The 23,296-nt window shown below is 52.0% G+C and overlaps 11 protein-coding genes across 11 annotated transcripts; 7 read left to right on the top strand and 4 right to left on the bottom strand.

The window, feature by feature from the left end:
- Positions 1-76: 76 nt before the first annotated feature.
- On the top strand, positions 77-682 carry N7532_003085 (uncharacterized protein; the record flags this gene model as incomplete). Its single annotated transcript, XM_056615579.1, has 2 exons — positions 77-244; positions 350-682. 2 exons carry the CDS (start codon positions 77-79, stop codon positions 680-682), a joined length of 501 nt encoding a protein of 166 aa, XP_056475936.1.
- A 957-nt stretch (positions 683-1,639) lies between these two features.
- Positions 1,640-2,607, top strand: N7532_003084 (uncharacterized protein; the record flags this gene model as incomplete). The annotated part of the gene is made up of 3 exons (XM_056615578.1): positions 1,640-2,058; positions 2,114-2,533; positions 2,595-2,607. The coding sequence occupies 3 exons, from the start codon at positions 1,640-1,642 to the stop codon at positions 2,605-2,607; spliced, it is 852 nt and encodes a 283-aa protein (XP_056475935.1).
- A 331-nt stretch (positions 2,608-2,938) lies between these two features.
- N7532_003083 (uncharacterized protein) lies at positions 2,939-3,442 on the top strand (the record flags this gene model as incomplete). The annotated part of the gene is made up of 1 exon (XM_056615577.1): positions 2,939-3,442. One exon carries the CDS (start codon positions 2,939-2,941, stop codon positions 3,440-3,442), a length of 504 nt encoding a protein of 167 aa, XP_056475934.1.
- A 1,058-nt stretch (positions 3,443-4,500) lies between these two features.
- On the top strand, positions 4,501-6,294 carry cpdS (uncharacterized protein; the record flags this gene model as incomplete). The annotated part of the gene is made up of 5 exons (XM_056615576.1): positions 4,501-4,666; positions 4,726-4,871; positions 4,935-5,355; positions 5,415-6,143; positions 6,194-6,294. 5 exons carry the CDS (start codon positions 4,501-4,503, stop codon positions 6,292-6,294), a joined length of 1,563 nt encoding a protein of 520 aa, XP_056475933.1.
- A 167-nt stretch (positions 6,295-6,461) lies between these two features.
- N7532_003081 (sodium:solute symporter family protein) lies at positions 6,462-8,768 on the bottom strand (the record flags this gene model as incomplete). Its single annotated transcript, XM_056615575.1, has 4 exons — positions 6,462-7,775; positions 7,834-8,111; positions 8,165-8,426; positions 8,481-8,768. 4 exons carry the CDS (start codon positions 8,766-8,768, stop codon positions 6,462-6,464), a joined length of 2,142 nt encoding a protein of 713 aa, XP_056475932.1.
- An 887-nt stretch (positions 8,769-9,655) lies between these two features.
- Positions 9,656-10,917, top strand: N7532_003080 (xenobiotic compound monooxygenase DszA family; the record flags this gene model as incomplete). Its single annotated transcript, XM_056615574.1, has 4 exons — positions 9,656-9,825; positions 9,927-10,057; positions 10,110-10,484; positions 10,553-10,917. The coding sequence occupies 4 exons, from the start codon at positions 9,656-9,658 to the stop codon at positions 10,915-10,917; spliced, it is 1,041 nt and encodes a 346-aa protein (XP_056475931.1).
- Positions 10,918-11,520: 603 nt separating this feature from the next.
- On the bottom strand, positions 11,521-12,675 carry N7532_003079 (cytochrome b5 reductase family protein; the record flags this gene model as incomplete). The annotated part of the gene is made up of 4 exons (XM_056615573.1): positions 11,521-11,649; positions 11,721-12,346; positions 12,433-12,569; positions 12,671-12,675. The coding sequence occupies 4 exons, from the start codon at positions 12,673-12,675 to the stop codon at positions 11,521-11,523; spliced, it is 897 nt and encodes a 298-aa protein (XP_056475930.1).
- Positions 12,676-12,844: 169 nt separating this feature from the next.
- N7532_003078 (GIG1 family protein) lies at positions 12,845-13,715 on the top strand (the record flags this gene model as incomplete). Its single annotated transcript, XM_056615572.1, has 2 exons — positions 12,845-13,004; positions 13,081-13,715. Coding segments are annotated over 2 exons (795 nt in total), but the record flags the coding sequence as incomplete, so codon positions are not given.
- Positions 13,716-14,111: 396 nt separating this feature from the next.
- N7532_003077 (chromosome segregation protein SMC) lies at positions 14,112-17,944 on the bottom strand (the record flags this gene model as incomplete). Its single annotated transcript, XM_056615571.1, has 5 exons — positions 14,112-14,404; positions 14,461-16,358; positions 16,412-17,622; positions 17,679-17,838; positions 17,907-17,944. 5 exons carry the CDS (start codon positions 17,942-17,944, stop codon positions 14,112-14,114), a joined length of 3,600 nt encoding a protein of 1,199 aa, XP_056475928.1.
- A 328-nt stretch (positions 17,945-18,272) lies between these two features.
- On the top strand, positions 18,273-19,973 carry N7532_003076 (serine/threonine-protein kinase RIO1; the record flags this gene model as incomplete). The annotated part of the gene is made up of 1 exon (XM_056615570.1): positions 18,273-19,973. One exon carries the CDS (start codon positions 18,273-18,275, stop codon positions 19,971-19,973), a length of 1,701 nt encoding a protein of 566 aa, XP_056475927.1.
- A 737-nt stretch (positions 19,974-20,710) lies between these two features.
- Positions 20,711-22,339, bottom strand: N7532_003075 (autophagy-related protein 17; the record flags this gene model as incomplete). Its single annotated transcript, XM_056615569.1, has 1 exon — positions 20,711-22,339. One exon carries the CDS (start codon positions 22,337-22,339, stop codon positions 20,711-20,713), a length of 1,629 nt encoding a protein of 542 aa, XP_056475926.1.
- Positions 22,340-23,296: the final 957 nt, after the last annotated feature.

Raw genomic sequence — 23,296 nt, 5'->3', positions numbered from 1 at the left:
GTGTTCCTCGTGCAAAACCGTCACTTACCAGAATCTAAGCTGACTCGAGTGTAGGATGAGTGCTCAGGGAGCAGTGATGTGGATACCCGTTCGGCTGCGCAGGGAGAATTCCGTCAACCTCGCCTTGGCCTACGGGGACATCGCAGCCTACGTCCAAGCTATTTACTCGCTGAAAATTGCCTGTAAGGAAGCCCGCTCCCAGGTTCTCAGCGGAATGCCTAATGAGCACTTCAGATCGGCTGTCGTGAATGATCCTCTCTCCCATGAAAACCAGGACACCACGGAATTCTTCGACGACCTGGCATACCTCAACAACGCCGCCGCCAAGATTCACCTTCCGCCAATTCAGGTAAGAGACGATGGGATCCCTATCACCCCTGCCAAGATCAACACCTTGATTGGCATTATCGAGAGACTCCGGGCTCATTTGGGCATGCCCTTTTGGGATATCGAGGCAGAGGCTGCGCGTTTCGGGAATGTGAATGTAGGTCCCGATCAAGAGTACATCGACGACCTTCTGCATGTGCTCATCAATAACTCCCAGTACGCCGAGGCCATTGAATTCCTTGACGAGTGGCCGTGTCTTGATGATTTTGATCTCAGTCGCATTGGTGAGATCTGGTGTCGTGAATGTATTGAACGCTATGCAGAATGGGTGTCCCAAGAGGCCAGCATGCTCTAGGTCATGTATTCCAAGGTTCCCAGGCGGTTGACCCCCCTTGCCCGCCTTTTCCCCGTCACCCCCTGCAGTTTAGCCAGTTACCCTAGGCTAGTAAATTGACAGATACGTTTTCACCAATTTCCGTTCCCGCCCCGATTGTTTCTCTCTCAGTTTTCTTCATTTATCGTTCACTTTCTTCTTGTCAAGCCCTCTGGCTCATCCCTAATCGACAATTTCACTCTCTACGAAGTTATGCACTCCAGTTCTTACTATCCAATGCATAGAAGGACAAAAGGCTCAGTTGTAATCAATGCAAAAGTTGCGAAAGAATTCACTTTTTTTTTCGTATGGCTATCGCCACACAGCTTTACAGACCCGAGCCACTTGCAATCTAACATTCTTGGAATCGCACCTAGTACCCCCAAACCAGGCTATGAATTCAATCCAGAAGGATAGCCGAGGTTAAACGGCAGAAGAGCTTTGTGGAGACGTTGGCCGGCTTAGTTCCCCACGGGGAAGAATGATCTTAGTCGCTTCGACTCGTGTGGGGGTGCACGTCAACAACAGCCGCCAGCCACCGTCGTATGTGAGGCTTTCTCCGAACATATTGGCTCGCTCGTACTGCGAGTCAAGGCCGCTCTACCTGCCAACTAGCGATATGACGGGCGGTCGAGCGTGGGGGTGAGTTCTCATTTCTCCAAGCCTTTTCTCCGAAGACGCAGAATGTGGAGACTATAATGCCTTTTCTAGGGATAGCAGGGCTATGGCTTTGTGATGTGCCCTCGATCGGATTCCCCAGACTTGGAAGCCGATCAGAGGACAGCGCTCATCGATTCGTTATTTAATAGTCACTCGGTGGGCACATTGAAGCCATGAGTCAGTTATCATTTGGGACATCCTACTTTAGAAGTCAAATCTTTTTTCTTTCTTTGAGATCTGAATTTCGAACATTGTGACCCTCGGGTCAATATCGCAAGCATGTTCGGCATCAACATTGGCTTCAAGTATCACAAATGGGCGATTCTCTATTGCTCCATCTCCGCGATCGGAGCGTTCGTCTTCGGGTACGACAACACCTACTATAGTGGCATTCTGGGAATGCAGGAATTCAAAAACGACTATGGCAACTACTACGTAGATGGGCAAAAGGTATTGGCGACGAGTTTTACCTCCCTGGCCACGTCGAGTATCTACATCGGGGACATGGTCGGCGCGTTCACCTCTGGCCCGCTGAATGATCGCTTTGGGCGCCGAGTTGTGCTGTGGATAACTTCTTGTCTTGTTCTCGCTGGGGGTGCTACTCAAACTGCCGACACCCATATTGAAGGCGTCATTGTGCTTGGTCGGATTCTCATCGGACTGGGAGTCGGCAACTTCACCGTCACTTCGCTACTATAGTGAGATCACCTTCTATAGGTCTCGGCAATGCAACTTTGACCAACACCGGCTTAGTATGAGAGAAGTCGCGCCCCTCGACATTCGAAGTCCAGCACTCTACATGTATCAGTTCATACAATCCTGTTCCCAGCTCGTCGCATCTGGCACTACACAGGGTACGAACGAGATAAAGTCCTCCTTATCTTATAAGCTGCCGGTGGGAGGTCTGGTGATCTTACCACTCGCCGCATTTGCCCTTCTTCCCTTCATCCCCGAAAGCCCGACCTGGTACGCTTTCCGCGGCAGACGCGACGATGCCGAGAAATCACTTCGAAAGATCCATCAAAATGACGCAGAATACGATCCCTCCGCCGATCTCGCCTTACTGGAACAGACACGAGAGTACGAGGATGAGCAAGCCAAGGCCTCTTCCTGGAAGGCCTTGCTGTGTGACCCTGTCGAACGCAAGAAGCTGATTTGGGCGGCTGGTGGAATGTATGCGCAGCAGATTTGCGGGATCATCTTCTTCTACAACTACGGTGTGGTTTTCGCGCAGGAATCGGCGTTGATCAGCCCTTCACCATCACCCTCATCACCATGATCTTGCAGATTGTCGCGGTTGGTGTGACGGATGACCCTGGGAATAGCCTCGTCTCGTGGAAGGATGCCTGAGGCATAATATTGGGTCGTTTGCACAACGCGTTTGCTGGGGACTTAACCCCTCTTTTTCTGGCGGACTTTCTTTCTTTCTCTTTCCTTCTTCATCTTCGAGATTCTCGTAAGTAGGCACCGAATGAATGTGTTTCTTTCGAACGGCCCGTAACAGTTGGAGCCTCGGTTTTGACGGCCAACAAGCTCAGAAGGAGAACAAACCTCCTCATGACGACGGGTGTTATCATCATGGCGTTTATTGTCATCGGCGGCATCGGTACCCAGAAGGAACTCTCGACGGCATCCAGGTATGTCATTGTGGTCTTTTCCTATGTCGTGATCTGCGCGTATAATTTCGGCCAGGGACCCTTGACGTACGCGGTCACGCGCGAATTGTCCGTTGGTGTCAATCAGAACAAGATCATCTCCGTGTCGATTGTCGCTCTGTACTTCTTCCTCTGGGTCATTTCCTTTACTGCGCCTTATCTGTACACCGATGCTGGACTGGGCCCTATGGTTGGGTTTGTTTATGCGGGTACGACACTGACCTCGCTCGCTTGGGTGTGGTTCTGTGTGGGGGAGACGCAGGGGAGGACACAGTTGGAAATTGCTTCTTTCTTCTCGGAGGGAGTTCCTGCGCGCAAATGGCAACATCATATCTTTACGGGGCTGGCGGGACGTGTGCAAAAGGACATGGAGGCGGCCGTGGAGAAGTCTGAGGCATCTTACGTCCAGAGTTCTCAAGTTAGCTAACTTAACTAATCGCCTCAGATCAAGGGTATTGCTATACTCGTGGAGTAGGGAGATTTGACCGCAATAACAAGCCTATACCTATATGTATACACTGTCTCCTTGTACGATTCCATCATAGATTTTCAGATGACTACCGGGAGTCTTGATATGAGATCAGGTGGAAGAGCTCAGACTGTCGCATAGTCTTGAACGTGCGCTACGTAGATGAAGAGTAGTCGAGTAGTCACATGATACCCACGTTTCACCGCATTCAAGAATAACCTCATTATAGCAGACTCGGCGGTGGAACAAATATGACACCAGGTACTCGCAATGGATCTGATCATAACCTTGGGACGAAGAAACAAAGTGTTGTTCAGACTGTCCACGTCTCCACCTGGTTGCCGATTGACAGCCGACCAGGGGCTGCACGAGCGGAGACCGGGTCTAGCCTAGGGGGTCCATGCAAGTTCCCATTGGAGATTGATAAATCACTGTGAATCGATAGCGAGGTTTCATTCTTGCAAGACGAGTGGGATCTTGCACTAGACTGGTGCTATCGTGCTAAGCAGCGGACCAGTGTTGAGTGGCTGGCTGCCTTGGCATTTCTTGTTTCCCCTTCACCTCCACCGTTTTCCTCTGCTCTCCACTCTCGTCTCGCTGCTTCGCGTGTCTCCAGGCAACAATTAAAATGGGTCGTTCTGCAGGGCTCCAGGAGTCCGTCGGCTTTCCCAGGCCTCCACTCTCACGAAACTCGAAGCTTGCCATGACGCCATCCACTACCATGTCACCTTCCTAGTTGTCGCCAGCGTTGCAACGCGAAGCCTCGGAGGACCCCGCTGAGATCCTCGACCGACAAATCGATGCATCAGGGCGGATCGTTCCGCCACGTCCCTGCTCGCGCGATGCAGGCATTGGCAAGGCTTGGTCTGGGAGTAATCTCGGATGGGTCACTCGCTGCACGATGATCGCTCGGTGCTCCACCCCCGGCTTGCCCAGAAAATACATAAACAGGACCCCTGAGCGCCGCTGGATCTTGTGCATTTCGGTTTCCGCCAAGAACCGACCGAGATCTCACGATGCGCGTCCTCGTTCCTTTGACTGCCCTGGTGGCGACGGTCGTAGCCTTGGGTAGCCCCCACCGCAAGGCTGCGAAGAAGCCGACCCCTGCCAGCCACATTCACAAGCGGGATACACATTCAATCCATGAGGATGATTATCAATACTTGAACAAGAAGACACAGCGTAAGAGGCAGCAATGCATTAGAAGGTCTGGAATAGTGGAACTTACCAGCTCGCGATAGAATTCCTCGTCAACGGAAAGCACTTCCCCCAGGTGCCTTTTGACATTGGCGAGAGCTACTCCGGTCTGCTGTCCAACACCCCGCATGGTAACTCGAGCCTTTTCTTTTGGTTCTTCCCATCTACCAACCCGGATGCGAAGAAAGAGGTAATTCAACCAGCGCAATTAATATCGCTCAGCACCTCCAGCTGATCGCTAATCTGATTCTAGATTACCATTTGGCTAAACGGAGGCCCTGGTTGCAGCTCCCTCGATGGCTTGTTGCAGGAGAACGGCCCGTTCCTGTGGCAATCCGGTCAATATGAGCCCGTCCGCAACCCTTTTTCCTGGACCAACCTGACCAACATTGTCTACATTGATCAGCCTGCTGGAACTGGGTTCTCGCCTGGCCCGGCCACTGTCAAGAACGAAATAGATGTCTCCAACCAGTTCAATGACTTCTGGAAGCGCTTCATTCAGACCTTTAGCATGCAGGGCTACAAGGTCTACCTCACTGGAGAGAGTTATGCTGGACAGTATATCCCTTATCTGGCGGCCGGCATGCTGGACCAGAATGACACAACCCATTTCAACCTGAAGGGTATCCAAATCAATGATCCTTCTATCAACGAAGACGGTGTTATGATCTATGGTACGGTGACGGTGATACACATACTTATATTCTATTCAATAACTAACAAAATCCCCTAGCTCCCGCCGTGGCAGCTCTGAACCACTTCTCATCAGTCTTCAACCTGAACGACACCTTCATGTCCGACATCAATGATAAGGCTGAGAAATGCGGCTACAACAAGTTCCTCGATACAGCCCTCACTTATCCCCCACCTAAGGAATTCCCCATCACGCCCGACTACACCAAGGAAGGTTGTGATGTCTGGGACCAGATTCTGGTGGCTGCCACCTACATCAACCCATGCTTCAACATGTACCACCTGACTGACTTCTGTCCTTTCCTGTGGGACGAGATGGGCTTCCCTTCTCTGGCCGGTGGCCCGAACAACTACTTCAACCAGACTGCCGTCCAAAAGGCCCTGCACGTCCCACCTACCAACTATGCGGTGTGCGGAGGCGATATTTTCGGACCTTCCGGCGACGACGGGTCAGTTCCCAGCTCCCTCGGTCCGCTCCCCAGCGTTATCGAGCGCACGAACAATGTCCTTCTCGGCCATGGCTGGTACGACTACCTGCTCTTCCTCAACGGATCGCTCGTCAGTATCCAGAACATGACCTGGAACGGCGCCCAGGGATTCCAGAAGCCGCCCACTGAGCCCCTCATCGTGCCTTACACCAGTGCTCTCGACACCATCGCCAACCAGCACGGTTCCGCTCCTTGGAACAACGATGCCGGCGGTGGTATTCTGGGTACTGCTCATACTGAGCGTGGATTGACTTTCAGCTCCGTCTACGGCTCTGGTCATGGTAAGTCCCGATCTTGCTTTCGGTTGATTCATTTACTAACGCTCTTACAGAAATCCCTCAATACGTTCCTGGTGCGGCATATCGCCAGCTCGAGTTCTTGCTCGGTCGTATTAAGAGTCTTCAGGACAAGGGCCCTTACACTACTCAGTGAGGGATCGACATTTACAGAAATGGTATATGCCTTGATGCATCCATTTCGGCACTACGATGTTTTTCCCACCTTTGTACATAGTCCCAAGGGATTTCTGAAGAGTGATGGTCATTCATATGACTTGTGTATATTCACCGTCTCTGATCATTGTATTCTATCTGCATCTTCTAAGAACGACCCCTTTTGCCAAGGTATTCTCTGGACGAGTTCCAAATACCCCTTGTACCAGTCGCGATGGCATGTCTTCCATCATAAAGAGGGTAGATAACGACGGCACCGAAAGCCCCAAACTGCCAAATGATAGCCACCGTAACCCATCCAGAAAAAAAGGACTTGGTAAAGATATAGTCCCGATATAACGGAAGAGGCCAGGCGACCCATGTAACCAGCACGATGACCACAAACATAATCACAGCAATTCTCAGCCACCGGTATAGCTCTTTCAGTGTGCCCTCGTCGAAAGGGTGCTGAATGTCGTCCAGACTTTGCTTCTCTACCGGAAGTGATAGCTGCTCCTTTGCAGGGGCCTTTTCGTTCACTTCATCGATCCGATCTGAGTCTTCTTCTTGCATGGACTCGGATTTGGGTATGTTTGTGATGGATTTGACTGAGTCCTTTGCATTCTTGGAGTCAGAATTCTCATAGCCGCTCTCACTGGGTGTTCCCGAGTCGGAATCTGCGTGCAGCTTGGCTTCGTCTTGAAGTTCGATGCGAAGGAATTCTCGCCAGTCGAATATGTAGGGCTTGTACAGGGAGAGGATAGCGGAGTACAATGCGGGGGAAAAGAAAGAAGCGATGGCGGCGTAGAGTGCAGGATACTCTTCAGAAGTAGCTGCAATATCCACAGCGCCGTACATTGACCATGCAGTTGCGAGCCAGACAGCGAGACCGGTGAAGAAGCCAAGAACTGGGGAAATGATCGCGGCAAGTCGTGTTTGGCGTGACCAAAATAGTGTCAGGATGAGAGGGATGATCCCGGGGCATGAAATGACGGGTCGCAGATAGTTGATCCAGGTCATGTTGGCCCCGCCGTAGTTCATGGCAATAGAGATACCAGTGATGAAAACACCGTGGATGACAACCGTAAGGTGACTGACCTTGACCAGCTTCTTGTCTGTCACCTTTGGATTCAAGTACGTCTTGTAAAGATCGTAGGAGAGAATACTGCTGACTGCAATCATGGATGACGAGACTGTGCTTGTCAGGGCCATGAATAGCAGGAAAAAGAACCCGATTATACCTTTGTCTCCGATGAGTGCTTTGATAGTATACGGCATGACCATACCCATGCTAATCTCAGTCGAGGTCAGGGTGCCAGGATAAGTCGGGAATATCGGTGTGTTGTGAATCGCCCTGGCCGTCAGTCCGATCACTGTTCCCAGTCCCCAGGGGATTCCGAAAACAGAGATCGCGGCGATGTTGTACCCGGGGACTGTGGCTTGCACTTCGGTGGCGAATGACTTTTGCCAGAATGCGGTGTCCTGGAAATTGGTTAGCATCACCACTGCACTGAAGGCTTTCGAGATTCCCAAAACCTACCATCACCACGAGGGCCAAGTTTCCGAATTTCAAAATCAATCCCCAGATAATAGCGCCCTTTGACTTGAATGTCAGGACCGATCCTTGATAGTTTCCAGAGATGTAATTTTCTCCTGCGGTCGCGACCACTTTATCATACAGGCCCCCCAAACCACCGACAACCGGGTTTGTGAGAACAGCGATGGTAAAGTAGATTATGAGAATCAATGCGATGGCCGTGTGGAGGAAATCTGTTAAAAATGTTGCCTTGAGACCACCAACTGCAGTGTAGAGTACAACTAATACGTTGTCAGCGAGAGCCCAGAAGAGAGCTGATCCAACAATAACTTGCCTCCAAGTGGAATCAGGATTGTTGCAGCAACAAAGTGCATGCCGGAGACTCCGTAGATAAGTTGAGACCCGGTCATGATCATCGATGCGCAGCCAAAAACATTATTCACCAGGTTGAGCACGATGAACACTAGATGCCCGATTCTGCCGTAGCGCATCCGAACGATCTCAAGTGATGTGTGCGCGTATGGAACTCGGATCTTGGCCATCACACCCAGAGCGGCCATTAATGCAATCTGGAAACAGAGTCCAGATCCCCACCACTATACCGGTGTCAGTTTGGCTCAATAGGCACGGTTTTTTATCCATTTTCATACCAGTGGAAGAGCCAGTCCATAGTTATAGCACATCGCTGCTGCTAGTACAGTTTCATTGATCCACATCCAGGATGAAAACACAGCAGATGCTGTCAATCCCGTTCCCACTGAGCGATTGGCGACCATGAACATCTCTGATTTGCCTGAATCCTCAGAAAGATATGCTTTCTGTATTTTGACAGCGATGAGGATTACGCCGCAGAATAGCACACCTAGGCCAATGAGGAGGCCATAGGCGGCACCTTGCGAGATCAGGGCCAGATTGGCCGTATCTAACGTATTCGACATGGTGGATGTGGGGTGCCAAAAGGATTGGAAGACCAAGAACCGAGACGTGCTGGACTGGCAGTTTTATTTATCGAATGCAGGGTCCATTTCATCTTTGGCCTGGAGCTTGGTCTGCTCTAGAACCAATCGAAGCGAGTTTTTGCTGCCCATCGCAGTTGGGAGTGGTCGAGGCTTCTCACGTCGTCGAAATCCGATATTGCGTTATGGGGACATATTCCAACATGACGTGCCGGAGCATTATCAGGGTATTATCGCTTGCATCAAACGGGTAGACTGCCCTTCTCTCGACGCACTAATGAAAATACATCAGTGTTATTGGTCGCGGCAGTTCTGTGGTGCATCGTCAGTCGGATTGCGTGCCTCCATGACGCGATAGCGATTTGATCCCTCGCTATCGGGCACCAACAAGATGCCTCGCTGCTGCTCCACTTTGGCATCACCATGTGGCTGTCAAAAATAATCCGATCGCTGTCGGCCGATAGAATGGCATTCGACATCAGCCTTGGCAATAGCGAGATGGAAGAAATGGCCAACAGAGCGGTGCTAATGTGAGCAACTATGTTGCCATCGCGGTGTATACAATGTTCAAAAGACGTACATGTCCATAGTCGCTCATCGACATCCAGGCCTCCTTGAAAACCTCCAGGTTCTAAATTCTGCGTTGCAAAGATAACGCGCACCGCCATGACGATTTTCAGAGCCTGAATGATGGTGGAAATCCACCAAAACCCAAGAAGCAGATCATCTTGAATGCATTTGTGATGAAAATGCCCGGTCATTTGGCCCCAGGTCTGTGGAAGCATCCGAACAACCAAACGGACCAATACATGAAGCTCTAATTCTGGACCAATCTGGCTCAGCTGTTGGACAAGGCCAATTTCCATGCGATGTTCATCGCCGATACACTCGGCCGCTATAATGTATACAAGGGCCCGGCCATTGTTGTCCCATCACTTTCTTCGGGCGCGCAATTCCCCGTGAACGATCTGCTATATCTGATTCCTGCCTTGGCTGCAGTCACAAAGAATCTCATTTTCGGAGTCACCGCCAGCGTGACGTATGAGAAGCCCTATGCTCTTACTCGCAGATTGTCCACTGTGGACCATCTCAGCGAGGGCCGCCTGGCATGGAATATCCCGTCAGTTCTTACTTGGATAGTGCTGCGAGGAACCATGGACTGACGGAGCAAATACCGCAAGATGAACGATATGCGATTGCACATGAGTATCTGGAAGTGCTGTATAAGCTCTGGGAAGGGAGCTTCCGAGACGGCGCCGTGCTCGCTGATCGTGAGTCTGGTGTTTATATCGAAAGCGACGGTGTGCGGCAGATTAATCACAGAGGAAAATACTTCGATGTTTCCGGTCCGCACTTCTGTGAGCCTTCTCCACAGCGCACTCCCTTTCTGTTTCAGGCAGGTGTCTCCGAGACGGGGAACGCGTTTGGAGGGAAGCATGGCGAGGCCATCTTCAGCGGGGGACCAAGCTCCTGAAGCGACTCGTGGGACTGTCGACAATATTCGAAACATTGCGAAGCGAGAAGGTCGTGATCCTAGCAATATCAAAGTCATTGTGGGCATTAATGTGCTTGTCGCGGCAACGGATGAGGACGCAAAGGCTAAAAGAGAGGGGTACATTCATTTCGCAGATGATGAAGGTGCCCTCGCGCTATTTGGTGGATGGCTCGGAGTTGACTGTCCACGTAACTCGACAACGAGTATTTCCAGTTCAGCGACTCGCCACGGGTGCAGTCGATCGTGCGAAGATTCTCCGCAACGCTTCCAGGCACGGAGAACCTTCCCTGGACCAAACAGAGAATCGTCGAATACATCAGCGTCGGCGGGCTTCAGGCTAAACTAATCGGCAGTCCAACGACAGTTGCCGAAGAACTGGAGCCATGGGTCGACATTTCCGGGGTGGATGGATTTAATCTTGCACACAGTACGAACCCGGGGACGTTTGAGGATATCATTGAGTTCCTTTTGCCAGAGCTCCGACGTCGGGGCTTGTTTCGGGCGAAGGTTGAGAAAGAGGGTGCGACAGCGCGAGAGATGTGTATTGTATCGCGGCGACTGCCCGACGATTATCCGGGAAGCCAGTTCAAACGGCGCGCCGGTGAGGAAGTTCCTCAATATCAGCGAAACGAATAAAGTAATGAAATTAGAACATAGATTCGCCCAGCTGCTGTGGGTACTAGTGATATCGGGCAGAATCTATAAAATCGCAGTAGTGTGGCATTTTGTTCTGTACATAAAACAATTTGGACCTGGACCCAGTAGCAAAAAAATCCAGTGTCAAGAAACTGGCACCATATTGCATCTCGGTACATTTCAGCATTTTACTAGTACTGAGGGTGCGTTGCCATTCTTCAATGGCTACTGGGCCATTGACCAAGCATTACCTGACCCACATTGGGGCCACTGTCTAAATGGGCCCTGAAATAGGGTATGTGAACATCCGCGAGGCTCAAAGTCAGGGGCATCAGGACGAGCATCGGAATCAGAACAATGTCAATTAGTCCATTCAAAATATGTGAACAGAGAATAAGCGATATGCAACATCATTCGGAAATCCCCTCGAAGGCTGCGCTTCGCAGGGTTCTCTATTGACACGTCTATTTCCTTTATTCACCCATTTACACCATACAGGCCCGCTTAGAAAGCAGGCTCCCGCCACTTAGTCCGTAAATTATAGAAAGGGGCCACTTTTTGGGGTATCCACATCAGTGCGTTTAGAAGCAGAAGACCTGGTCTTCAAGCTTGCTGACAGGGGCGGGCCTTGGTATAGCCCAGAGACTCGGTAGCCTTCTTCATGGCGCTGACCATGGGGGGTGGACCACAAAGCAGGATCTTGACATCCGCGGCGGGGGCGGGGAGGCGCTCCTATAGTAGATCATATGTTAGCTAATATTCACCTCGGCCGAGATCGATCACATGTGCGTGCGCCCACTCACCTTGATCATGTCCGGGGTGACGAAGCCGACACCACCAGTCCAGTTCTCGGGCGGGTTGTTCAGGACGTAGTAGACGTTGAATCCCTCGTCCTCCTTGGCGAGATTCTCCAGTTTCTCCTGGAGCAAGATATCCTCAGGGTTGACGTTGGCAAAGATCAAATCGACCTTGGTGGTGTCGTTGCCGCCGTTGCGGGGGCGGTTGCGGATGATGGCCTCGATTATCTGGAGCATGGGGGTGATACCAGTGCCACCGGCAATCATACCGATGTGGCGGCACATGTTGGGGGTGTAGACCATGGCACCCTTGGGACCGCGGACCTTCATGGTCTGGCCGACCTTGAGGGTGGTCAGGTACTTGGAGATATTACCCTGGGGGTAGGCCTTGACCAGCAGATCGAAGTAGCCGGCATCATTGTCGGAGGAAATGGGGGTGTACGAGCGAACGACCTCCTTGGGCTGGCCGTCGATGGTGGCCGCGAGCGAGATGTGCTGGCCGATGGGCAGACCGAGGATATCAGTGGGACGGGGCAGAGCGAAGCGGTAGATAGCAACATTGTGGGAGATGTTGTTGATCTCCTTCAGCTCGAAGTCCTGGAATTCGGTGGGGTTCAGGACCTTGCGAGGCTCTGCGACGGGTAGAGTCAGTGAGTTCCCGGGGAGTTACACGGGCACCGCGAGCCGCGCGAACGAGGATTTTCTGGGGCACACGCACTGCTGCTGCCGGTGAAGAAGGCAACGGTCGTGAGGACCGAAGCGGCGGCGGCGGCATATGCGGCAAACTCGGGCTTGACAGCGTAGACGCCAGCGACCAGAAGGGCCGAGGGGACGAGGGCGGTGCCGACGTTGAGACTGCGATGGTCAGTACATAGGATCAATGGCACCGCAACAGCCATGAATAGAGCTCGAGCTGTATAGCAACGGCCATCTGGACAGCCAGGAGCAAGACGTACCTCATGGTGGCGGGTTGGAGGAGGGGTGAGAAGAGAAAGTCGCAGCTCGACCGAAGAAATGCAGACGGGGAGGATCGGCGGGCCCCAACGGAATTTCGCACCTGTTTGGGTTTCCCCGCCTCCGACCTCGTCTTCCTTCGAACGGAAGACTGCTGACCGCGTGAGGCCTGTAGACACGGCAGTTACGAGCTACGTTGGGAATTCGAGTGTGACATAGCACCTGAACAGAGCATGGCGCAGCCCTTCAATCTCACCGCGCTGGACCACCAGCTGCTGGCCATGACCGACGAGGAGTTTGTTGCGCACGACTGGGAGGATCTCCGCGATATCATCGGTGAGTGACCAGAGACCCCCATTTGGTCTCCTCACGGCCGTCCTTCTCCAAAAATTCCCCTCACTCACCCACGTAGCTCGCAACGATCTCGGCGCGCTCAAGCGCAAGCCCTCCGATCTGCGCCGATACCTGGCCTGGAGTGCCTCCACCAAGGCCGAGTATGGTTCCATCATTAATTACATATGCCAGCGCCGACTGGGCTGGGCTTTTCCGGGGACAGACACGCCGGCAGATACGCCCAATGCCACACCCTCCGCATTGTCGTCGACCGGCTCAACACCGTCTCCTCCGAGCGGCGACGATTCCGCACCCGCGGTTATTCAAAGTGGAGTCCCGTTCAGGAACCCGCGTCCATTTGCCGATCCCGAGGACTACAAGATCCTCCGAAACGACTGGCCCTACGGCTTGGACGCCGGCATTTCGCATCTCGTCGTCTGGCTGCGCACTCCTATTCCCGTGAAAAGTGCAGAGGGACATCTCACCGACGAATCTCGAGCGTTAATCGAGGATTTTGTCCAGCGAACTTTTGTCGATCGCCTAGCCGACGATCCGCAACAGCGCTTCAGCGATCCGAAGAATCGAGTCCTCTGGTTCAAGAATTGGGTCGGTTTGCAGAGTGTGCGCGCCCTCGAGCATGTCCATATTCTAGTGAGAGACGTTCCAGAAGATATTCTCTTGGAATGGTCAGGGGAGAGCGGGGATAAAGAGTAGAGGTGCACACTGCATTGCATGACATCGCAACAATCTCGTCGCATATATATCACACACATCTAGAATAGACACTACATTTTGACATGAAAAATTTGCGATTCATTTGGCATACACTAGTTCATGACCAACCATCATAATCCTATCATCATCACATCATGATTATGACTGGGCTATTGAAAAGCAATTTGATGGATAATTCAAAGATACGGTAGTACTGACTTGATCAATCCATGAAATTGCAAGCAGAGCAAAAATAGCGGTAGAATTCCTCAAGGTAAACATATGAATGAAACATAAAAAAATCCGGTATCACGATGCGCCAGTCCACCACAAGCAAAATCCAGAATCAGAAAGTATGAGAATGTACACGGCTACGGTCCCTGGCTCCAGGGTACTTCACGACTTCTGCTCCTCCACAAACTTGAGTGCCTCCTCTCGGGAGACCACGTCAATGGTACTGGCTTTCTGCCGGAAGCTGACACCATAGCACTTCTCCGCGACGTGAACCATCTCCGGTCGGAAAGTGGTGCAAATGAACTGGCCGTTGGTCGAATCGGAGATGGACTGGAGCATCTGCGCAACCGCAGTACGGTACTGAGCGTCCAGGTTGGCATCAATCTCGTCGAAGAGGTAGAAGGGTGCCGGGTCACAGGCCTGGATAGCAAAAACCAGAGCAAGAGCGCAGAGACCTAATTGAATGATTAGCAAAAGAATGACGAGAAAAATTAAAGGGAAGGTGACTTACTCTTTTGACCTCCACTCAGCTGTTGGATACGCTGCTGCTCGTCGTGCTTACTGTTGAAGCTGACGCTGATGCCAACACCGACGTAGTTTTCGACGCTCTGGCGAGCCTCCTCGTCATCGGAGTCAACCTCATCTTCTGGTCGCAGTGACCGGTCTGTTTTACGCTGGATGATTAGACGACCACGGCCAGCCGGAACCAGCTTCTCGAAAACATTGGCGAACTCGCGAGACACCTGCTTGAAAGTACGCTCAATCGCCTCATCCTTGCGTTGGTCCAGAACCGAAATGAGGTCGTCAATGGACTTTTGCGACGCGTCCAGCTCCTCACGACGAGTGGTAAGGGTCTCACGTTGCTTGGTAAAGCTGTTGTACTGTTCAAAGGCCTTCTTGTTGACATGTGAATACTTCTTCAGAGCCTCGTTCGTCTTGTGCAGCTTCTTGACGACCACGTTGGAGTCGGTGTTTTTGTATTTGGTGAAAGCCTCATCCGGCAGAACACCCAAATCCCGGATATTAGCAGCACACTCAGCGGCCTGCTTGGTAAGAGCAGCCTTCTTCTGCATACTCTTCTCCATTCGTCGCTGATGCTTCTCGATAGATCGGGCAAGATCCTCCAAGCCGCGCCGAGTTTCGGAGTTGTGTTGTTGGAGCTCATTGGCACGGCTATTTTGCTCCTCGATTAAAGTGTCGACCTGCTCAATACGCTTGTTGAGTTTCTCCAAGGCTTGGCTGAGGCGCTTCTGTTCGCGCTGGGTTTCCTTCAAGTTTCCTTGAACCTCTTCTTCGGCCATATCGATATCGTGGTTCAGGAGCTGATCCAGGCGAGGGTTCAAATTTTCCCGTAGTTCGACCTCCAGCACAGACTTGCGAGCCTCCAGTTCACTGCGCGCAGAAGAAAGCTCCTGGTATTGCTTCCGAAGGTCTTGCACTGTTCCGCTGAGGGTCTCCAGGCGGGCTTCTTCCTCGTTTGTGAGAGCCTTCTGAAAGGGCGAGGCCAGCTCGGCCTCGAAGGCGCTGACCTGGTCATGCAAAGCGGCCAAGTTGGATTCAACGTTGCGGAGAGCACGACGCTTAGCATCAAGGCCATCTGTTTTGTTTTGCAACAGCTCTCGCTTGCCGCGCAGTTCCTGTCGCAATGGCCCGCTGCTATTCTGGGCCTGATGTCGCTGCTGCTCAAGTTTCTGTAGTTCACCAACAGCCTTGGTAATAAGCTGGTCGAGCTTATCCAGTTCCTTGCGAATTTCTATTCCACGGTTTCGCTTAGTTTCGTATTCGTCTCTCCACTTGCCAACGTTCTTGACGGCATCCAGCCGAGACTGGCGCGAATCGTGGAAGCCACCAGTCAGAGCACCGCGCTTGTCAGATCGGTCACCCTCGGGAGTGATGGCGTTCACGCCATGGCTGCGTGCATACTGCGATGCGACCTGCAAGTTGGGGCAAATGATGGTCTTGCCAAATACATGCTGGAAGGCACGCTCGTAGGCGGGATCAAATTGGAGCTTGTCGATCATGGGAATCGTATCGCTAGCACGGGGCATGTTCACGGGGTTCGACCGAAGACGGTTTAGGGGCATGAAAGTGACACGGCCGGCCTTCTCCTTCTGCAGAATCTCCAGAACAGTTGTTGCAGTTTCATCAGTGTCAACAACGTAGTGGAACAAACTCTGCCCAGCGGTGACCTCAACAGCGGTGCGATATCTATCGCTCACGTCGAAAAGTTCAGCCAGCGTACCATAGACACCCTCCAGATTGTGTTGGCGCTTGATTCTCCGAACAGCTGCGAGTCCACGGCTGGTGTTGTGATCCATCATGTGAGAAAGGCTGCGCTCAGCACGATCCATTTCCTGCGAGGCACTGGAGAGGACGGAATCGAGTTTTGCCTCTTCTCGCCAGAGCTCCCTATAAACATAGTTAGTATTCGAACTAAGTCAATTGACCTTGAATACGCTTACTTTCGCTGGTCCATCAGACGGTCTCTCTCATCTTTCGCATTCTGAACCTGCTGGTCGAAAGAATGCATCGTGTCACCACGTCCGTCAATCTGCTTGCGGAGCTGTTCGGTTTCTGGCTCGAGTTGTGCGATTTCGCCCTCTAGTTCTTTAATGTCTTCTTGAGTCTGAATCACAACACCTCGCACTGTCGTAGCCGACCGGTTGCCCTCTCGAATTTCCATCTGCAGCCACTTGTCTCGCTCAGACTTATTTTTGAAACGCGAGTTGCGGCCCTGCTTGGCATAGAGACGCTGGCGGGATGTGTCCGCCTCGGTCAATTGAGCCTTGACACCGTCCTCCTGGTCCTTTGAAGCGTTGAAGCGCGGCAAAAGCTCCTGCAGTTCAGATTCACGCTCGCGAATAGCGCTTTGGACGGAGTTGAGATCGGAGTCATGACGAGACTTAAGTGCCTGCGCAGCAGCTTGATTATCAGAGAGAGACTTGGCCTGAAGTTCGACTTGGGCCAGCGTCTTCGAAGCCTCACGGCGCTCGTCTTCCAATTGGGCCTTGTCAACTTTCAGGAATTCAATTTGCTGGCGACATTCAGCAATTTCAGCATCAATCTGAGCCATCGCCTTTTCGCCCTCATTGAACTGTTCACGGTTGTTGTCTGCATCTTCGACGCCATTCTGCCGTTGTTCCTCCAGGTTGTCAAGCACATTGGCAATTTCGTGCTGTTCGCGGGAATAGATTGTGTACTCGAGGCATCGCCGTTCCCTGTCTTTATCTTGATAATTCCGGAGTTCGTCTTTCTCTTCTTCTAATTCAGCCAGACGCTCGTTGATGAAGTCAAGAAGTTCGTCAATCTTGGATCGCTTGCTGTTCGTGTCATGCATGATCTTGAGAGACTCGGCGCGGCGTGCCTCGTAGACCTGGGTGCCAGCAACCTCCTTCAAGAGAACCAAACGTTCCGAGTCCTTCATATTGGTCAGTGCTGTGACTCGACCTTGAGGTACGATGTAGTACGGGTTGGATCGAGAGAAACCGGCGGATTCGAGAAGATTCATCACGTCGTTCTTGGTGGCATTCTTGCGGTCAAGGGTATATTCGTCCTTTTTTATACCAATCGTGCGTCGAAGCACGACCTCTGGCTTTCCGGTTGGGAATCGATCGTCCGAGTTGTCGAAGATGATCTCGACGTAAGCCGACATTACGGCAGAACCTGAGCCTTCCTGTGCGAGGTTAAAAAACAGATCCCATGAGGACGGATTGTTGAATCGCAGCATACATGGAGAAGGGCCTGGCGTTCCTCTCGGCCCAGGTGAGTGTAGGCATCACTGAGGACAAAGCGAATGGCAGCGAAGAAGTTACTCTTGCCAGAACCGTTGCGGCCAACGATGACATTGTGCTTGGGAGAGAAGGGCTCAATGACCGTTTGGTCCTTGTAGCTATTATCACAAAGAGTTAGTGGTGTGTCCTTGGGAGTCTTTCCACTGATCATGGGGGCTGCACATACCTCTTAAAGCCCTGGATGATAATCTGCTTGACATACATCTTGTGAAGACGCGCGACGCGATGATCACTAGTAACCACGCATTACGTGGCCAAAGCCGAAATGTGAAATGAAGAAAAAGTCAAGACGCTGCCGTTCTGTCAAGCCCGTGCACTGCTATCGACAGAAGCGCGAAGAGCCGGCGTGAGCTGGAAGTCGAAATCGCGGTGGACAAGGGGACACGCGCAGGAGCAGATGCGCGCGCGGCGTCTCGTTGGGCGCGGGGTTCTGCCGGGCGGTGTGGTGGGCACAGAAAAAAAAGTATCTCCCAAGGTTTTGTCGCTTCGTTTCGGACTTTGCGCTGCCCCTCATTTAGCCCAACCCACAAAGATGAGCTCGTCTGAGACTCCTGTCCAGACTAATGGCCTGGCTGATGGCCACGAACCGTCCCACACCTATGTTCCCAACCAGGGTTATGTCAATCCCGAAGGCACAACCGCTGCGGCGGGGCAGGAATCTACCGAGTTGCAAGACGAGGAGGGTGAAGATGAATACTACAACGACATTTTCGACGAAGAACTGGACACAGAGGATTTCTCATCATCCAATCCCGCCGACCTTACCAAAGCCTACAACCGCCAGCGGAAATTGAACGATGTTGCCGCCGATCCAAATGCGCCGAAATGGACCTACCCAAAGACCAACACGCAAAAGCCTACCATCAATACGCACGCTTCCATCGACGACCAGGTGAAGTCTCTGACTCGCCACGCCGCCAAGATCAAGCTTGATGAACAACAGTCTGGTCTGTCAGGCAAGGGTGACCGCGGAGGAGATCGTGCGGACCGTGCGACATCGGAACAAGTGCTGGACCCCCGCACACGTATGCTGTTGCTGCAAATGATCAACCGTGGAATTGTGTCGGAGATTCATGGATGTCTGTCTACCGGAAAGGAGGCCAACGTATATCATGCTATGTCGATTCCCGAGGAGGAGGACGCTGCCCCAGTCCATCGTGCCGTCAAGGTTTATAAGACTAGTATCCTGGTCTTCAAGGACCGCGATAAGTATGTCACTGGCGAGTTCCGCTTCCGCCAAGGATACAGCAAGAGCAACAATCGGGCGATGGTCAAGCTCTGGGCCGAGAAGGAAATGCGCAACCTGCGCCGAATCTATGCCGCTGGTATCCCCTCCCCAGAGCCCCTTTACCTCCGTTTGCATGTTTTGGCTATGGGTTTCATCGGTAGCTCTAAGGGCATTGCTGCCCCTCGTCTGAAAGATGTTGAATTCGACCGGTCCGAGGCCGGGGAACGTTATCGCTCTCTGTACATCGAACTGATCGGCTATATGCGAGTCATGTACCAGACCTGCCGCCTGGTACACGCTGATCTGAGCGAGTACAACATCCTCTATCACAAGAAGCGTTTATACATTATTGACGTCAGTCAAAGTGTTGAGCATGATCACCCTCGCAGTCTGGAGTTCCTTCGTATGGATATCAAAAACGTCAGTGATTTCTTCCGCCGCAAGGGTGTGGACACCCTGCCTGAACGCACTGTCTTCCAATTCATCATGTCTCCTGAGGGCCCGACCACTGTCACTTCTGATGGCGAAATGGACCTAGCGATTGAGAAACTTCTGTCTGCCCGTGAAGAAGGCGATGATGCCCAGCACGAATCGGAGGATGTCGATACTGCCGTATTCCGTCAGCAGTATATCCCTCAGAATTTGGAGCAAGTCTACGATATTGAACGTGATGCTGAGAAGATTCGTGATGGTACTGGTAGCGACCTTGTGTACGGAGACTTGCTTGCCGCTGGCAAGACCAAATCCACACCCGCCGATGAGGATGTCGACGAGGAGTCCGATGCTAGTGGTGGTGTCTCCGTCTCCGGCTCTGATGATGAGAGCGAGGAAGAGAAGGACCCGTTTGCACCGAAACAGCCTCGCGGAAAGCGTTTCGAAGACAAGGATGCCAAGCGTGAGCATAAGTTGAAGGTCAAGGAGGAGAAGCGCGAGGCACGCTCGAAGAAAATGCCTAAGCACATGAAGAAAAAGCTGGTTTCTACTTCTTCTCGCAAGAAGAAATAAGCTTTCGTTTTGGTTTTCACGTGCATGGTTATGTTGTGGCATGAATTCATGATTATATGCATATATGGGATGGAGCATTTGGATATATACTATGATTGATACCTGGGTATACATAGACAAGATAGGATATAAGGTTACGTTGGTCCAAGGTACTTTGACTCCAGTACATCACTTTTGAATTGCACACACACACACACATACACACACAAAAAGACTCGTAGCAGCCCTTCCAATGTTCCTAAGGGTTTGTATAATGGGGCATGAACGCCTCACAAGTATTGCAGTGTGTTTAAACCCCTGAAACCGAATTAGTGCATTTGCAGCAGCCTTGTATACTACCCTAATCCAATATGATGAGATGTGTCTATCACATGATGGTGAATTGCCTATCAGAGCTCTCTTTGACAGTCATGTCTAGCGTCTCATTGCCAACTTTCTCTGCAAAGGCAATGCTTACGTCCTTTGCGAATGCAAGGAGTATGCATCTTCCATAACAAGAGGCAGGAAATGGGCTAAGATCAGACAAATTGAAAAGGTCTTCATCATGTAGGACTCGAAAAGCGAGGAGAAATTCGAGATATCCTGTAAGACAAAAGCTCGAAAAAAAAGGCCAAAGCGGAAGAAAGTGCACCAATAGAGATCTGCAGCAACTCTTTGTAGTATTGAGTATAGACAAATGTGAGAACAAAAAAATTCATGCATTTGTGAAATAATTACCTTTGATGAAAGTATTCCGGTTATTCCTTCACAAGATCGCGCGTTCTTGCCTTGACTCGCGCATACGCTCTTTCAATGATATCCTTCGGGAGAGATGGGATGACTTCACCTTCAGCGAGATCTTCAGGAGTGGTGATTTGGGCATCAGCACTAGTGTCGACCCCTCGGTCTTTAGTGTTCTCCTCAGCCGTGAGAGCGCCTTCGAGTTGGCCACCCGAAAGACGGAGGAATTTCACCTGCATCGGCGCCCGGCCAATCCCAGGCCAGATGTCCGAGGGCAAGAAATCGCCTTGTTCGACACGAAAAGCTTCCCGAGAGGCGACATCGTGTTCGTAAAGTTGTGTCAACTTGTGTTGGGTATCATGCAAAATCTTATCCACGCGCTTTCGAACGTGGGCTCGGCGAGTGACCTCCAGAATCAAGCTGTCATATGCATTGAGGAATCCTTCGTACAGAGCATGAAGGTCGGATAGCTCCGTCAGGCCCGAGTTGATGCGCTCATGTTCTTCATTCCAGACGCGCGTGAAGTTATGCGCTTGCGCAATGAAGCGAGGTAGACGTGTTGATGCAAGTTTCGAAAGGTGACGATGGATGACGACAGTAGCGTCTGAGATGGCGAAGATTGAATCCCGTTGTACAATGACCTGCTCAAAAATGGACTCCATATCGTTGATACGATCTTGAAGCTCTACTACCACGTCCTCTGCCACTGGCGTGTCATTCACAATGACCTCTAGCATGTCACGGTACTCTTTAGCCGAGATGGGGGCCTGAGGTGCGTCCAATGTTTCTTCGATGTTCAGGACATTTCCGGCATTGACATCTTCGGTAATGTCACCCGTAATCGACCGGGCAGCAGCACCACCGCCTTCTGTATGCTTGAGCACCTTGACACAGAGATCGAAGTGGTTAACAAGAGATTCCAAGTTCCTTGCCATTTTACGCGCATGTTCTTCTAGTGATTGGAGCATGCCGGGCATGAGTGACACGGCCTGAAGATCGGATTCGGACGCTGAGGATGATGAAGAGGATGCTGAGGCCCGAGAGGAGGCCAACTTGGTGGCTGAACGGTACTGATGGAGTGCCTGCCGAGTAGAATCGAGCTCATCATCAAACTCCTGATTCGAAGTATCCAGATCGCGCCGGGCGGTATTCGTACGGTCGATGGAGTCCTTCATCGCGGTATTCAACTCCTCCACACCGCGCTCATCTAGGAAGCCATACAGACTCTTTGGCTCCTCGTCTTTCGGCCTGAAGGACGCATGCACAAATGTCTCCTTCAGGAGGTTAATAGTACTTCGAAGGCGGGCATCGGCGGTATCCAGACTATGGATCGCATCCGTAAATTCACTTCGACCCCGTCGGGATATCTCTGCCACCTCAGATCGGACCTTGTAAAGCATGCGGAGCTGGCTATTCAGGCCACGGCGCAGAAAGGTGGTCCGTGACGAGGCGACGACGCTATCTTCCAGGGCGGTGCGGGCGTCCGTGACGATCTCGTTGGCCCTCCAGACATAGTGATAAGAGGATAAGCCGCGTTTGGCTACGATAAGATAGGAAACAAGGGTATCCAGGGTAGGCGACGCGTCCTGCTTGCTGTATTCGTTGTCACCCCGAGGGATGGAGGCTGATGATGATTGGGAATACATCGCCGGAAGAGTCGGTGGCACTGGTCCAGCCCCGGGAGTGCCGATGTCGAGCGAGTGCAGAGAATGGTGTGCGATGGCGAACCGGTTTCAAATGGTTGTCTCCGAGCGCCAACTGCCGCCGGGGCTCCGGACTGAATTTGGGAAAGAAGCTGAGCCGCGAATCTAGATCGATCCTATCGATGAACAGCATTTAGTTGGTGCTCCCAGCATGCGCAGTGATGTATGAGGAGAACGCCCAGGCTCCCTGCTGCCAAATTTGGTCGCTCCAATGATAGGTCTCCACACCGAAAGAGAAGTACAGTCACCAGAGAAGGAAACTGTAGCTACCGCATGGCACAGCGAGGACTCATCGAATGCTTACCCCAACGGGAAACGTATGGATTCCATGAAAGCACATAATCAACAGGACGGGACAGAGCAGAAATACAGGTCAACACGATAACGAGGGCAATCTTACCTGCCAGCAGCTTGGACGTCGATCACCTCATCGGCCGAGAGGTGTTCAAGATGATGTGCGCGGGCGGCAGAAAGTCGGTACCTTGGGACAAAAGGTGGTCTGGCAGCCCCGGTCGATCATGTCCCCGTCCGCCGTGCTGGGCGGCTTAGTGTGTCGGGACTTGCGGGTGACTTGGGGCGACTAGTCACTCTTAGTTCTGCGAGGTACTAGGGAAGTACCCTAGGGCTTTCTCCCGGTTGACGAAGGTGAGGTGACGGAAGGCGGAGATGGCGCCATCACGTGGGGCGACTGCCTGATTTGGCCACTGAAAGGTCTGATTGCCATTAGCTAATGCCTCACCGCCCGCGCATTCAATGAGTCGCCCCCGTTGCGTGCTTGCACCCGTCGCATTTGGCAGACAGCTGAACCGACGAGTCGATGTCGCAATCTGCCGGTTGATCCGCTCGAATTCTGTGACACTTATATATTTCGAGATCGCCGTTCTTCCCCTTTGACCGCAC

The sequence above is a fragment of the Penicillium argentinense genome, assembly GCF_028826775.1.
Source record: "Penicillium argentinense strain IBT 30761 chromosome Unknown utg000004l_segment0_segment0, whole genome shotgun sequence".
Classification (NCBI taxonomy): Eukaryota; Fungi; Ascomycota; class Eurotiomycetes; order Eurotiales; family Aspergillaceae; genus Penicillium; species Penicillium argentinense.
The sequence above is the reverse complement of the archived record's forward strand: the minus strand, read 5'-3'. Positions and strand labels throughout refer to the sequence as shown.